At 41.9% G+C, this 15269-nt stretch overlaps 1 protein-coding gene across 1 annotated transcript in view; it reads right to left on the reverse strand.

Annotated features, from left to right (window-relative positions):
• Positions 1-15269, reverse strand: part of USP24 (ubiquitin specific peptidase 24) — a 92842-nt gene that overhangs the window by 14846 nt on the left and 62727 nt on the right. Inside the window, exons 39-53 of the mRNA XM_014598679.3 lie at positions 13941-14132; positions 13310-13427; positions 11931-12075; positions 11349-11468; positions 7424-7549; positions 7112-7210; positions 6460-6542; positions 5532-5673; positions 4993-5112; positions 4406-4626; positions 3810-3934; positions 2801-2942; positions 2082-2232; positions 973-1068; positions 143-246 (exon numbers count right to left, since the gene is read on the reverse strand). Coding sequence (XP_014454165.1) covers positions 143-246; positions 973-1068; positions 2082-2232; positions 2801-2942; positions 3810-3934; positions 4406-4626; positions 4993-5112; positions 5532-5673; positions 6460-6542; positions 7112-7210; positions 7424-7549; positions 11349-11468; positions 11931-12075; positions 13310-13427; positions 13941-14132 — 1984 coding nt within the window. The remainder of the gene's footprint in view (positions 1-142; positions 247-972; positions 1069-2081; positions 2233-2800; positions 2943-3809; positions 3935-4405; positions 4627-4992; positions 5113-5531; positions 5674-6459; positions 6543-7111; positions 7211-7423; positions 7550-11348; positions 11469-11930; positions 12076-13309; positions 13428-13940; positions 14133-15269) is intronic.

The following is a 15269-nucleotide window of genomic DNA, read 5'->3' on the forward strand; positions in this document are numbered from 1 at the left end:
AATAATTTTGGGAACTGTTGCTGTGCTAACGAGTATCCATGGGAGCTGGGGTATCAGGAGTTTTAAATGAAGTACTTCAAAGGGTTACACAATTTACAAATCATATGAGGTCTGGGCATAATGCTCTGAAATAATTTCTTACCTGAGTTTTTTCTTGGTTCGTAGATAGGTTTGGAACAGGAACTGGACGGCTAGCTGTAAGCTCACCTTTGCCATACATGCGTAATATGGGTGTTTTACTTTGGTCTACAACAAGTAACAAAATTATTCCAGGCTGCAATACCATTTTGCAGTTCAGGTTTATATAGCAGATGGCTTCAACACAGAATAATAATGAACTTTAAAAATCTGTGACATTTTGAAGGACACTGGCAGGTTGCAAATTATCATCTCCCGGTCCACTCCTGTCCAGGACATGTTAAACTACCTGGAACTAGGGTCATATCTTTGGTAAAAATTTAAACTAAATTTCTGGAAGAACCACCAAGTCCACTGTCATAATCCATTTATTGCTCTATTACTCTGAGTAGATAGGACTGTACAGACTGGCTACCCCTGACAATGGACCTAAACATTCGTCTCTCAACTTGGACAATGTCCCTTTAGCAAGCACAGATATTTTACAGAAAGTTCCAACTCCTTCAAAAAGAATTATGGAGGTGACTATTTCATCCTTCCACAGAGAGAAGGAAGGAATTCTACCCAGGTAGAGTTCAGAGGCCTGCATCCAATTAAAAAGAGTGCAAGTCATAATTCTGCAAGTTTTACTTCAGGGAAATGCCAATTATTTCCATGGTCAGGAGCAGGAAGATGGCACCAGCTTTTGATGGAATGCTGTCACTTGGAAATGACTATTGACGGCTTATAGTTTGTGGAACCGACCCCCCCAACATGTCACACCCCCTCCCAAACCCCACAGCTGGAACCCAAATATGTTCATAGTACCATAGGATTAATAATCCAGCTACTTACGGCATTCAGCGAGGCTAACGACAGAACAAAACTGAAGTAGTCACTACTGTACACATCTCTATTCTTCATGAATTTCAGATTCTCATCTCTCACCATCTATGGGCAAAATGCTGTTTAGTAATAGAAGGCAAAAGACTTGCACTTGCATATTAATTAGACAATCCTAAATTCTACTCCTAAAATGCTTAACTAATTTGGCTGTGCTCTGAACTCATTGTCCAGATTTTCAGGAAAAATACTACTGAGAAGTTTCCAAAGAAAAACAAAACCAAACCACCAAATTGATAATTTACTGACCTGGCCATTAAAAAAACCCTCTAGTTCTGTTTATATTGAAGAATGTCAAGAAACAACAGGCTAAGAAACTGACAGTTAAGGATTAAAAATATATGCTGAACAATCTGCCGAGATGCAGTTATCACCTTCAACAAATCACCATGATACTGTGCCTGCAGAGTTTGGCCCCATCTAAGTGGGGTTCACAAAACGTGTTGCAGTAAGGCTGAAACGAGTTCTGGTTTCTGTGACTAACTGCTCATGCTTTGTGACAATACCTCTGTCTTTCAAGCTTAACAAGTCTACTTCATTCTTCTTTTCAAAGCCCTACATTTTCTTCTGCTTATAGGCTTCATCTCGTCTCCTACCGGTCCTTCCCACTGCCCTCATTGTGCTGCCCTCTCATAAGGATGCTCTAAAGCAGAACAGCCGAAGGCAACCTCCAGTTATCATCAAACACTCTCTCTGCTTTTCTCCAAACCTGCGCCAAGGAATTCAACATCTCTATTTTCAATAGTCATCTATCCCTCAACTGCATGCGAATTGTTCTTGTGCGTTATGTTTGTCTTTTGCCATAAATTCTTCAGAGCAAAGAACAGATAACTGTTTCTGAGGTACTAAGGTAGAGGGTATAGTGTACAGTTTATAAAAATATATTTATTGGCACTGGATTAACAACTGCATAGGATCTGAAACATTTTCCAGCTTTGTCCTGATTTTGTATTTAAAACAACAAAACTACAATAGGATCATTTTCAAATTAACATATTTCTTCAATTATACTTAAGGATCAACTGACCTGAGCAGCATTCAACTATTTTTTGGTTCTTTACCTGATATATCCGCACAGGCATTTTCTCTACAAAGAGCCCTTTCTTCTCCCCTTTTCTAACTAATTTAGTCAAGATGGAGAGACGGTCACTGCTGGGTCTGTGGGGTCGAGGTGATGACTGAGGTGAAATTTCTGGTGAAGATGGAGCAGATCTAAGGAAAAGAAGTTTAATGCCAATAATTAAATTCCACAGTAATCTTGCAATGCAACTTCCAATACATCAATAGGACAAATGTACACCTGAAGGGCATTGTTCCTTATATTTAAATATATTTGTATAGGCTGTTAAGGTCTGAACTGGCTGCAATAGGGATGAAACACAGAAGTACTTACTCATGGAAACAATAAAATACCCATAAGTAGCTTAAAAAGATAGGGCAGATAATATAATCTTTTGGAGATGGGAGTTATTTTGTTCTTAATTTTATATGTAATGGCGGCCTCTACACGAGCGGCTGACTGTGCAGTAACCAGCATTACTGTGCAGCCCTGTTGCTGCATGATTTATTTTTAGACAAATACTGCACAGTAGCTCGTTACTACTGTGCAGTAGCATCGCCATCACGGTTTGTGCCCAACAAAGCTATGGCACTGTAGCAATGAGCTACAGCGCAGTAGCTCGTTGCTACTGTGCTGTAGTGTCTCATATAGATGAGCTTAGTGTGCAAGTATGACAGCACTGGAAATGACCAACCCAAGGAGACAGGAGGATAAACTTACAGAGAGAGATCCTCAGCTTCTTGACGTACAACACTAACTCGGCTTTTCTTTGGTAAAACAGGAGAGTTTTGATCAGAGACTCTCTGGTAGAAGAGCATGTAGGCATTCCAGTAACGCCGACGCACATCAGGGTAAGGGTTAGCTTTAAGGAAAAATAATACTCTTGTCAGTCTTTGTAGGTTTGATTATCCTTTTTAAATTCCTGCAGTGGATGCAACTCAATGTGCACCAAATGGAAAAGGCGCACATTCTGCATGCCTCAATTTTACATGAGGCATCACATGTAAAGTACTACTCAATTTTAATGAGCTCCACACAGTCAGTCAATATGTGGGGAAAAAAATCATATTTTAATTTTGTTTTACGTAAGACCTTTCACAAAGTTATTTAGATTCACCATACCTTGGTGTAGATTCACCAATTACTTCCCACAATGAGTTGAGTGAATAATTAGAAAGACATGTTAGAAATTATGGTTTAAAATGGTGCAAAGTTCATCAGGCCACATTCTGCCATGTCCTGCTCCTTGGGCAGTTATTTACATCAACGCAAGGTAAGTAGGAGCTTTTGCTTTTCTGACTTGGCAAGCATTCTGTTAACAAATCGGACCTGGTATAAACAAGCAAACAAGGTGCTGGACCACAGTGCATTTGGTTCAATCATTATTATTTGACCACTCCTACAAACAGTCGAGTAGTAAAAGGCAAGACTATTAAGCTTGCTTGGGTGGGTCACTTTGGACTAGAAGCTTTTTCTTGGGCCATTAAGTCCAGTCCCTTTGCATCTGCAAGCAAACATTCACCTAACAAGTCCTAAAAACTGCCCACTCTGTCGTGTCACACACCATGACTGAAGTATCATTGAAAACATTTTAAATCTAATCAGTCACAAAATATCAGTGTTAGGCCAATAATACAACAGAATGCATCTGGATGCAACTGTGCTAATTCTAAGTGAGTTAGTATGGAATATACAAACTGCTGTTAAACTATCCCCTATTTATACTTACATTGATCATAGACTTTAGGTCTATACTCTCCGCCAAAACATTCATATTCTAAGGTTTCATCAGTTAACTCAAATTCTTCAACAACGGTGTCATTAAATTTGTACCATTTTCCTTTTCCACATCCCCTGCGACAGAACAGACAGATGCAAAATGGCAAGCTGAGTCTGATTCCCTTAAAAATAATAATACCCCACCCTCACCCCCTGAAATGGGAATCCTGGATTTCTGTCTGCTTTAATGGTGAATAAGAATAGCTTAGCATTATGGTATTTCTTAAAACTAGTGTAATAAGATTTAAAGAACAAAGACACAAACTATAGCTAATATTCAAATCTCATACAGAAGCTGAACCTGCAAGATGACACTGCATGAAGCCTCTATGATATCAGCTGGACTCACTTTGGTTCAGATGTTTCAGCTTTTTTCCACAACCATGTATTTTTTACTCCTATAACACACAGCGCCTGTGGGTAGCTTTAAAGGGATTGCTACACTTGAAAAAATGTATTGCTCCTTTTAAAGCCAATACCCTTCCTCAGATCCAAATGTTTTGTTTGTCTCGACCCATTGAAAGATGAAGTCTTCCACTTCATTACCTCCTGTCCTTAATAAAGGAATAGTAGTGCCCTGCGTGTGCCTGGCCGCTGTGCACAATCACACCAACGAGCTCGTAGTTTTCTGTAGGGGCAACTTTTTTCCGTGGGGATCCTCCACCTCCCTGATCCGTGTTTCTCCCATTGTCACCAACTTCTAAGGAGGAATCTTGGCGAGCCATTCCTGACACTGTGTAAGGCTCCATGTTCAGCATCCATGGGAACTGTGTGACATCAAGAACATTTCAGATAAAGACAGCAACACCCCATACAGAATCTTAATTTAATGTAATTGTATTAAAAAGACTGAATATGTAAAAATTGTGCTGGAGCTGTGTGCCCTTGTAAGGTAAAAAGTATCCAGCATGTCTGTAAGGAAGTTTTTCTTCTGCCCTCCAGTCCAACAAGGACTGAGGAACTCCCTGGAGATCAGCTCTACAGGGAGCTCGCATTCAGACATTAGCACTGTACAGCAGGTAAATTAACCATTCTTTATGATAAACTGACAAATCTTTTGGGTGCACGGAGTACAGGATGAGAAGGGTTATTTCACCGTCTGGCCAATGGGGCAAACAGAGCAATGTTCTTACCCTTATCTGTTCATCATATTTGATGGATCGTCCACTTTCCCAATCAAATCCAAACCTCATCAGGTGGATCACCAAGACACTGGGGAGAACTTTAATGCAGGTGCGTTTCACTGTTGTTCTCTTAAAGAGAGAAGAAAGTCACCTGCTTAGATGCTTATTATAAAATGATCTATAAACTCCTCTCTAGTGTAATTTCCAAATATCTAAATTGAGTACACTTTGCTTGGTAGAAGTAGGAACACGAGTGAAAACCATTTGTAAAATCTAATGCGTTAGCTAGCTTTGTACTCAGAATCCTTTTCTCCTCTCGAAGTCAAGAGTGTGCAACATTAGAGTTACAAGGGATGGAGGGTGATGCTTGTTTAGGGCTATAGAATGATTAATTACAATGCAAGAAAGATATTGCTCTCATTCTAAATTAATTGTTGCTTCCTACATGCATGCAACACACAAGTGGCATTTGTTAAGACAACTGTTGCTTGTTATGACTACATAACATGTAAATTTAATCATGTTTCAAACAAAAGTAAAAACAGTACCTTTTCTTTACACTTCTCACAGTAGTAAGCATTACTTCCCTCCAGAACTTCTCCTCTAACAAACTGGTCCAATGATATTTCCAGACTCTGGCATGAAGTAACTCCTAGATTGAGAGCCATGAAGGGCTCCTCACGCTCATACCTAGATTCAAGGAGAAAAAAAATAAGATAGTGAAGAATTAATAAAACCTATTTGATTTAGGCTTCATGTCCTACCTCACTTTTAGGCTGTTAGAAGAAAGAGCTGGGAATAAAGTAGACGTGGAATTTATTCCTCATTCTACTACTGCTGTGTTAAGTCACCATGGACTGTATCCCCCTACACATTAGTTTTTATAAAGCTGAACAGCCATCTTTGAAAAGCAAAATCTTTACAATAGAAACAACTCAATTATTTGCTATTTGACTTGTTATAAGTGACCACCTACTAGTGAGTGGTCTCTCTGTCATTTTGCTCTTGTGGTTTAACAGAATCTGGTAATTAGAACAGATGACTAGCAAGGTATTCCATGATTTTAGATAACATGATAGTAGAATTTTTAGTCAAAGATTGTTTGCAAAGCAGCTTTCTGGCTTACTATTAAAAAAACTGGAAACACCAGATAGTATTGTACAAGTAGGAGAGATGCATATAAATCCTGCTTATGGATGCTAAACATATGAGCTATTTTAACCAGATTTATATTCATGTATTGTAAATTCAGGCTGAAGGAAAGTGGTTTTGAATTTTAAGCTATCAGGAGGCAGGTTTAGGAAATTGTGTTGTACAGGGCAAATGATCAATGAATATTAATAAAGGGGTTTGCCATGTTTAGAGTCTAATGAAGCCGAGAGTCAAACACCTCTCTGTTTATGCAACAAACCTGGTAAATGTCTTGACAGCAAAGAACTCTAGCAGACTGACTTACCCACCATATTACTTGCTCACCTGTGAGGACAGTCCTTACAGATCTTCTGGTCAGAGAAGACGCCCTGAAATGTGTTCTTAAATACTTGGTCTCGACCTATTTTCTGTTGAGGTAGAAAGGATTAGTAGTGGTATACAGAGAAAACTATTCTAACGTACTTCAAAAGCAAATACAAAAATGTGAAGTTGTAAAACAAAACCCCCAAGTACACGAGTTCCACTTGCTACGATGTCAATTTATTGACACTGCAAATAGAATTAAAGTGGGGTTGCCAGTTTTCATGCTAAGGATTCAGCATGGCAAGAATTACATTGGCTTAAATGTCTATAAAAACAAAACGTATCCATGCCTGAATTCTGAAAACCATGAGCAAGCTATAGAAATAAACTAGCTTAGATGATTTAAAGAGTTACCCCTAGAAGTTGTAAGCATCTCAGTCTCTCAAAAGATTCATACCATGGGAGACCATCCAAAATATAAGATGTGTTGAATGAAAGATCGATAGAACAAAAATTAGGGTTCATCTTAAGCTTCCAAAGTATCTTATGATCGAGGATGGGATAAAAGCTTTGTTAATTTTAATGAGGTGAGACAAATACCAATTTTTACTGCTTTACTTCCCCCAAAGAGTTAGAGACAAAAAAACCAAACCCACAAAGCTTATGTTTTTACCTTGAGGTATTCATCCATCTGATCTATAAGGCTTGTAAAGAATTCATAGGCATCCTGTTGCTCTCGAACATAAAGTTCTTTATTCCACATCTTGAAAATCTATAAAACACATAGATTACTATTTCATACATTCACCAACGGCAGAAGTGAAGTTTACCTCTAGACACTGTAAGCAAAACCTCCTGTTTTATATGTAAAGCCCAGAGAGACTACAAAGGAGTAAAAATTGTACATTTCAACTGGCATGAATCAGAATCTCTCATGTTAATTAACTAGGAAAATTATATATGATGAATTAAACAGAACTGATACCTTCCAAAAGTTCTCAGGTACGTAATACTGCAACTTGCTTTCCATCAAATGACCGAAGAGAGACTGAACTTGATAGAATACATTGTCATCTGGATTGTCTGTATCATCATCAATGGAAAGCAACGCCTTGGGAGGGAGGGAGGGAGGGGGAAGGGGAAATGAAAAAAACAAAATGCAACATGACTTACTTCCAGAAGTACTGCTTAATGTAAATGAAAGTTTTGTCTAGACTCTAAACATGCTTGAACTGGTCATTAGAAGAAAACAGCGAGTTTGAGAATAAAGACTTCAAAATTTTATAGAATTATATTTTCAATTCCCTTTAAAAAAAATGGAGCTTGAGACTACAGTCTATCGCTTTGTACACAAAAACTACACATCTTGAGCTCTCCATCATATTTTACATACCCCACGCTAGAGGACCCAACCCTTTGTTTTGAACCTTAAATGAATTTACAGTAGAGGTGATTAAATAATATTTGACCAGTTTTTAGGATACTCAGTAGCTGACTGAGAAATATCATTTCTTACATGCAATGCACCCTGGAATATAATATGCATCTTGTTTTTGAAAGGCAGAATGAAGGAAAAATGATTGTTCCTTGCAGTACGTAAAAGAGCAGTACCACTACGAAGGGAACGAAGCCTCCCTGTGGCTTTCTACAGATTTTACTTTTGCTTTTGAACAGAAACTGCCCTTACCACAGGGGTGGGAAAAATAAGGCCCATTGCCCAAGATCGCCAGCGCAGCAGGAGCCAGCTGGGCCCGGCTGGCACCATGTGGTTCCCAGCTGCATGGCTGGGACCGAAGGACGCAGCAGGAGCAAGCCCAAGGCAGCCCAGCCTGGCCTGGCCTCTGCAGTTCCTGGCTGGCTCCTGTTGTGCTGTGCCCTGCAGTCTCAGCCATGCAGCCAAGAACTGTATGGTGCTGCCTGGGCTGGCTCTGGGAAATGAAGCAGCATGGAGCCAGCTGGGAACCACGGGGGCCAGGCCAGGCTGGCTCCTGCTGCATTCTGCAGTCCTGGCCATGCAATTGGGAACTGTGCACTGCTGGAGTGGTGGGTGGGCAGGAAGGGAGCAGTAGCAGCACCGGCAGGAAGGTAGGGAAGCAGCAGAGGAAGGGTGGCAGGCAGGGGAAGTGGTGGTAGCAGTGGCAGCAGGCAGGTGGGGGGAAGTGGCAGCGAGCGGGTGGGCAGGCATGCAGGGCCGGGGCTGGCAGCAGGAGCGCAGAGCCCAGGCTGACAAGGGCTCTATGGAGCTAGGCCAGCTCTGCCTCTTTCCCTACCAGCAGCCCGGCCATGTGCAGTCCTGGGGCCTACTGGGACCATGCACTATCGGGGGTCTCCGCCTGTGGTGGGCCGCGAGTGCCCCGAGGCCTTGCCACCTGCTGTGCTGGTGGCAGGAGCTGTGCACAATGAGGGTGGGGGTGTTCATGGGAGGGACATGTTTGTATGGGGGGGGTCTCACACATACATGTACCCACACCTCCCACTCACACTGCCATAGACACGTACCTATGCCCCCCCACCCCACACGCCTGCACACACTGCAGCCAGCTTCCCCCCTCTACACATGCCACAACCTCCACCAGCTATCCTCCCCTCCACGCACTCAGCTCTCCACAAACCCCATACTCGCCCAAACCCATACATCCCCCAAAACCCACATATCCACACACACCCACACTCCACATACACACCCATAGACCCTACAAACCCCGTGCCCACCCATCCATACCCCCCACACTCCTTCATACGCCCCCAACAATATACAAAAGAGACTTCATTGTAAATTTGTATGCAATAACTTCTATGTACATTATGCAAACACACACAAATCAAGACATAAATCATAGAATCAGGGCTGGAAGGGACCCCGAAGGATCAGCAGGTCCAGCCCCTGCATGAGCAGGAAAGACATCTGGGGTCAGACGACCCCAGCCAGGTGACCGTCCAGTCTTCTCTTGAAGACCTCTAGGGTAGATGACTGCACCACTTCTGGGGGGAGCTTGTTCCGTAGTCTGGACACCCTAGTCATGAAGAAGTTTTTCCTAACGTTCAGCCTGAAACCATCTTCCAGGAGTTTATGGCTGTTGTTTCTAGTTTTCCCCCAGGGTGCCCTGGTGAAGAGTTGTTCACCGAACCCCTGATGTACCCTTCTGATATGGCTGTAAGCCACAATCAGGTCCCTTCTCAGCCTTATTTTCTCTAGGCTGAAGAGTCCAAGATCTCTCAGCCTCTCCTCATATGGCTTGCCATGCAAGTCCCTGGTCATGTGGGTGGCCCTTCTCTGGACCCTCTCGAGCTTTAGCACATCCTTGTTGAAGTGCAGCACCCAGAACTGGATGCAATACTCCAGCTGCGGTTGCACCAACGTTGAGTAAAGTGGGAGAAACACTTCCTCGGTTTTACTGCAGATGCATTGATTGATCCATGCCAGAGTTTTATTGGCCCCAGCGGCCACTGAGTTGCACTGCTGGCTCATATTCAAGCTGGGGTCTATCGTTACCCCGAGATCCCTTTCATTTGTAGAGCTAGCCAGGTTAGCGGTGCCCAGCCTTTAGGTGTGCTGGGGGCACTTCCTTCCCAGATGCGGCACTTTGCATTTCTCTACATTGAACCTCATCTGGTTCCGTTCTGCCCCACATGCCAGCCTGACTAGGTCTGCTTGTATCTGCAGCCTATCTGTGGGTGTGTCCGCACAACCCCATATCTGGCTGTTGTTCACGAACTTGGCCAATGGGCTTTTCATCCCCTCATCCAGGTCGTTGATGAAGATGTTGAACAGCATTGGGCCAAGTACCGACCCCTGGGGTACACCACTGCCCACATCTCACTAGGACAACACCAATCCATTCATTTGGACTCTGTGTCCTACCCCACAACCAGTTTCGTACCCACTTGACAGTCTTGCAGTTGAGCCCGATATTTTTCAGTTTTCTGATCAGTACCTCATGGGATACCAGGTCAAAGGCTTTCTGGAAGTTGAGGTATTGGATGTCAACTGCTTTTCTCTTGTCCAGGTGACAAGTCACCTGATCATAGTAAGAAATGAGGTTGGTCAGACAAGACCTGCCCACTACGAAGCCATGCTGGCTGTCATTCAGGCACCATGCCTTCTGCAAGTTAGTCGCATATAGCCTCTTCGATGAATGTTTCTAGGATCTTCCCTGGAATAGAAGTTAAGCTAATTGTCCTATAGTTTCCTGGGTCTTCACGCTTCCCCTTCTTCAAATTGGGCACAACATTGGCTTTCAGATTTCTCCAGAGGTCCATGATTTTTGAAAGACCTTTGCCAGGGGCTCTGCGATTACTTCGGCCAATTCTTGCAGCATGCCTGGGTGGAGTTCATCCGGTCCTGCTGATTTATAAATGTCTAATTTCTTCAATTGGTCGTACGCCAGTTCTATGGCAATGGTGGGAATGATGTCAATCCCAACCTGCTTGCTCTGTGCCCTACCTGGTGTCTTGTTCCCCTTGGTCTTGTGAAAGACCGAAAATATTTCAAAAAAATATTTTTGAAATCAAATTAATGTATGTTGTAATAGATGTTTGATTTTTAGAATATAATTTGCTTTTTTTTTCCCCAGTTCCAAGATGGCAAATCCCCTTGCCAAAAGGAATATATCTGGTTCCAAGATGGAGACCAGGGGGCAGAGCATGTGTCAAGGGGCAGGGCTTCCCTTGCGGCCCTCAATGGCTCACCAAAACTTGTTAAGTGGCCCTCCACTCAAAATGATTGCCCGCCCCTCCTTATCGTTATTCTTGTATGTAATGTGCACTCTACTTTCCAGCAGCTGGTTTTTGGGGAAAAAGGTGGAGGTGTACGCAACCAAATACAGTACACTCTCTCATCCAGCTCTAATTTACAACAAAGCTAAAATGTGTGCTGGCAGAAAATATTTCTTGGAAATTAAGTTGGTTACCTCAGGGAGACCTGGCTGCATGTAGAGCTGCTGGAAGACTGCATTCATATAACAAGTAGCGCCACCATTCTTCAGTCCTACAAATCCTGAAATGGATCGACTATCCACTGGTGGAAGATACTAGGGGAAAGGTGGAGAAATTTCTCTTTACTAGTAAATTACATAAAAGATAGGATTCCAATAAACTCAGATGATTATAGAGGCTATTATAAATGCTATGTTGTTTTCACATAAATCTGAGTATGTGTGTTAAACTTATGAGAAATATGCATTCAAACACTGTATTTGGCTATATAATTGATATTGAAGCTAAATATCTAAAAAGAACGTGTATGTGCTTTTTAAATAAAGAAGCAAAACAACACAGAAACAGGGATCTTGAGGTTCAAGATTTTCTTGTCAATAAGAGTAAGATTCTATAGGCTGACTTCTCTTGGGAAAGATCAAATAGACCTGTATTAATTCAGGTCTGATTATTGCCAGGTTAAGATGATTGAAAGTCTGTGGCTGGAGAAAATAACTAGCTAAAAGCAGTGTTTCAAACCACACTGACCAATTTAAATGTCAAAGCATCTTGCTTACATCAAACTCCTTCGTAAGAGCAGGGTCAGACTGATGGTGCATAGAAAGCAGCTCTTTTGTGATCAGCTGAAGATTGGTAGGTGAGCTATCAGCCAACATTACTAGGACTTCATAAGCTGCTAATCGACTATCCACTGTACTGCACCTAGGAAAAAAACCATAAGTGGGATGAATTTAGTAGATGACTTGTACTTTCATCATTTTCAATTCTGGCAAGTCATGTTAGTCATAATGAGCAATCAACTCCTAACTGTCAAAGAAAAACAACACCTGGAGAAACTGATTCAAACTTGCTGTAGGTCAGCAAATGCTATTTTTGGAAAAGTTAGGAGTATGTTTACAGCAATAACTGCATGTAGATAGATGGTCCTAGTTCAGGAGGTGCTTTTTGTAGCTACAGGGCAGTTGGGGAAAAAAACCCTGGTTCACTTCTGAGGTTCAGTGTCTACTATAGTAAGCAGGAAGAGTATGTTAAAAAGCTGAGACAAAAATAATCTAAACTACAACAAGGCAAAAAATATTTTGCAAATTAAAGAATTGGTTGTAATCACTATCAACAAGTAGTTTAAAAAAAATGACACCATTACTACTTTAGATACTGAAAAACTAAAATCTGTAACGCTGGAGACACAAATTTCAAGCGCTGGGACTAGATTCTAACCCAACCTACTACACAAAAGATAATGATTACAAACCTAACTGCATAAAATGAAGTGCAAAACTATTTGCCTCTTTCAGTGGGATCACCAAAATACAGTAAAAAAAAAAAATAAAAATCGAACTATTTCTTCCACAGGCCAGGAAAAGAAGGTGAGGGACTGCTCTTATTTCTAAACAGATGTGGGATACGGACATTTATGCCTCTGAATGAGTTGGTCTCTGTGGTGCCACCCCCCTTCCCTGCCTTCATCTGCTACAGTGATGAGAACCAAATAAGTACTAGACAGACAATGAGTATTATCCACAGCACGAACTGAAGGACAGTGTAAAAATACTTCATCAGCTAGCTTTGAACAAGCTAGCTCGTGTATCAGAAGTAGTCTAGAGCATAGCAGCCTGGAGCTGTGTGCTCCTTGACACCACCAATGCTATGCAAAGATATAGCAGCTGTCTGCTGTATGTGAAGTTTTTTGTGGACCTGCTGGCTAAACTGGAATCTTGGGGATCACAGATTAGTGGGTGTTTAAATACACACAAGAACTGAGCAGATGCAGCTCTGATACTCCTAGTTATCAACTGCACCAGTATCTGGCTATTAACTGTTTGAGCGCTCAAGAAAAATAATAACCCACTGTACCACTGCTCCTCCCCAAGGAGCCATCTGGCTAGGCAAGAACTTTATTGTGGTTTTATTGTACAAGATTCAAAATACTACTTACTTTGGGTGAAAGTCCTGCTGAGTGATGGCAGCACTGCCAGCCGCAGAATGGCTATTCAGGATAATCCTGGATGCTCGGAAGAGGAAATCATCCAACAAGGGTTTAATCAAAGATGAACCTGTAACAGAGCAAAGCCACAGCTAGTGTTAGACATCTGAAGTGTTACTTCAAAGAGCCCCAAAACCATCTATTGCCATGAGGGTCAGCTATTTAGAAGGGTGTCATATTAACCTTCCAGCAAACTGCCTTATTTAATTCATTACTGATATTGCAATAAGACATTAGCGACTGTCAAAGAAAAGCATGCTCGGATCTGCTTTTGCTGTAGCCATGAAGGACAAGAGAACAACATGCAGGCACAACAGTGACATCTTCCTGTAAATTTCTCTGTACCCGCAAAAGCAGGAAAAGATTATGCAGTCTATTAAAAGAATTTCAAATTTGCAACAAGGATTGTGGTTACTGACTTAAGCAAGTTCTCTTGTAGCACTATACCCTATCACTTTTCCCTAATGTAAAAAAACAGCCTTGCTCATAGTACCTATCTTCCCAATCGGAACTAGGCATCCTCGAGTTACAGATATCAAATTCAAGTGGATTTCGGTACACTGCCACCCACAGAGATACTCACCAAGCATTTCCTTCTCTGCCCCACACAGTGAAAGGAGAGTCTTAATGAGCCTCAAGTGTCCTGCTAACAAAATGTTGTCAGCTTCACTGGTCTCGCACTCAGCTGTGCGGTTGGGTTCAAAGTTATCCAGCCACGTGATCTCATCTTCTAGCATGGCAGCTGGGCTGATCTTTAACTGCTCCATTTCTGAAGCTACAGGTGGAAAAAAGGAAACCAGGTGTAGGGAAGGGTGTGGGGGGTGCTGGAAATCAATTCTATGGACATGTACAATTTAAAAGGCCAACAAACAATCCTATAAATGTCATGGCTTTCATCATCAACACTGGCTATGGTATATAAACAGCAGATGGTTTAGTTAAGCAGCTCATTAAAGGGCTTGTGAAACTGTAGCTCACTGTGAGCCTACTGATACTCACTGTAAAATGGTTTAAAGGAAAATCTTGGCACGTGGAAAACAAATGAAAGATGCATATAGCTGTCTGACTGGACTGTTTACACAGCCATGCACAGAAGAAAGGTAAGACACGACACTGAAATTGTTACGTTTGATATTTTCGAACAGTGGTGTGAACATCAGACATGTAAATTAACACACAGCATTTAAACAGAAGGCACTGAGACCCACATGTACTAAGTACATCTGAAAAACAGGCTAGAGAAAGAGGGGGCCGAGTCAAGAAACCGAAGCTGTAAAGATGTCTCAGTTGAAGTGGTTCCCAACTGATCCGAGTCAGAACCCAGGACAAAAGAGGAGTGGCAGAGTCCTTAACACACGTACCCTGCACAAGCTGCACTGCTGCTGCTCTGCCAACAGGTTGCCAGGGAGAGCACACAGCAAGACAAGCTTATCCTTGGAATGACTGGCACTTAACTTGAATGAGATGCAATTAACTTAGAGACCTACACAGCACTGTCCCAAGGGAAAAACTACTAGCACATTTCCTTTCACTTACTTCACAGCTACTGAAAAGGGGGCCAATGGACTCCTACTATGATCTCAGAAAAAAAAGCTTTCTTCTGAGAGAAATGTCATGTTAGTTGACGCCCTAAGAGTCACTGAATGACAAAATGGGGCAATAGTGAGGTACAATGCAGCACTAGATAAGGAGAATTTTGCAAGAAAGGGAAAAAATGTCATTTAAATCTATATAAACAATGAACTTGGAACAAAGCTACAGGCACTATAGATTAAAAAAGGAAGAATATAAAAGCTTAAGTTGCCCCCTTTTTCTCTCTCTTGAAAACCTCAATCTGGGCTTATCTACACAGGGAAGTTAGAGCACAGTAGCTAAAGTGTGAATACAAAGCACAATGGTCAACTGCCCTCAT

The sequence above is a fragment of the Alligator mississippiensis genome, chromosome 5 (assembly GCF_030867095.1).
Source record: "Alligator mississippiensis isolate rAllMis1 chromosome 5, rAllMis1, whole genome shotgun sequence".
Lineage (NCBI taxonomy): Eukaryota > Metazoa > Chordata > Crocodylia > Alligatoridae > Alligator > Alligator mississippiensis.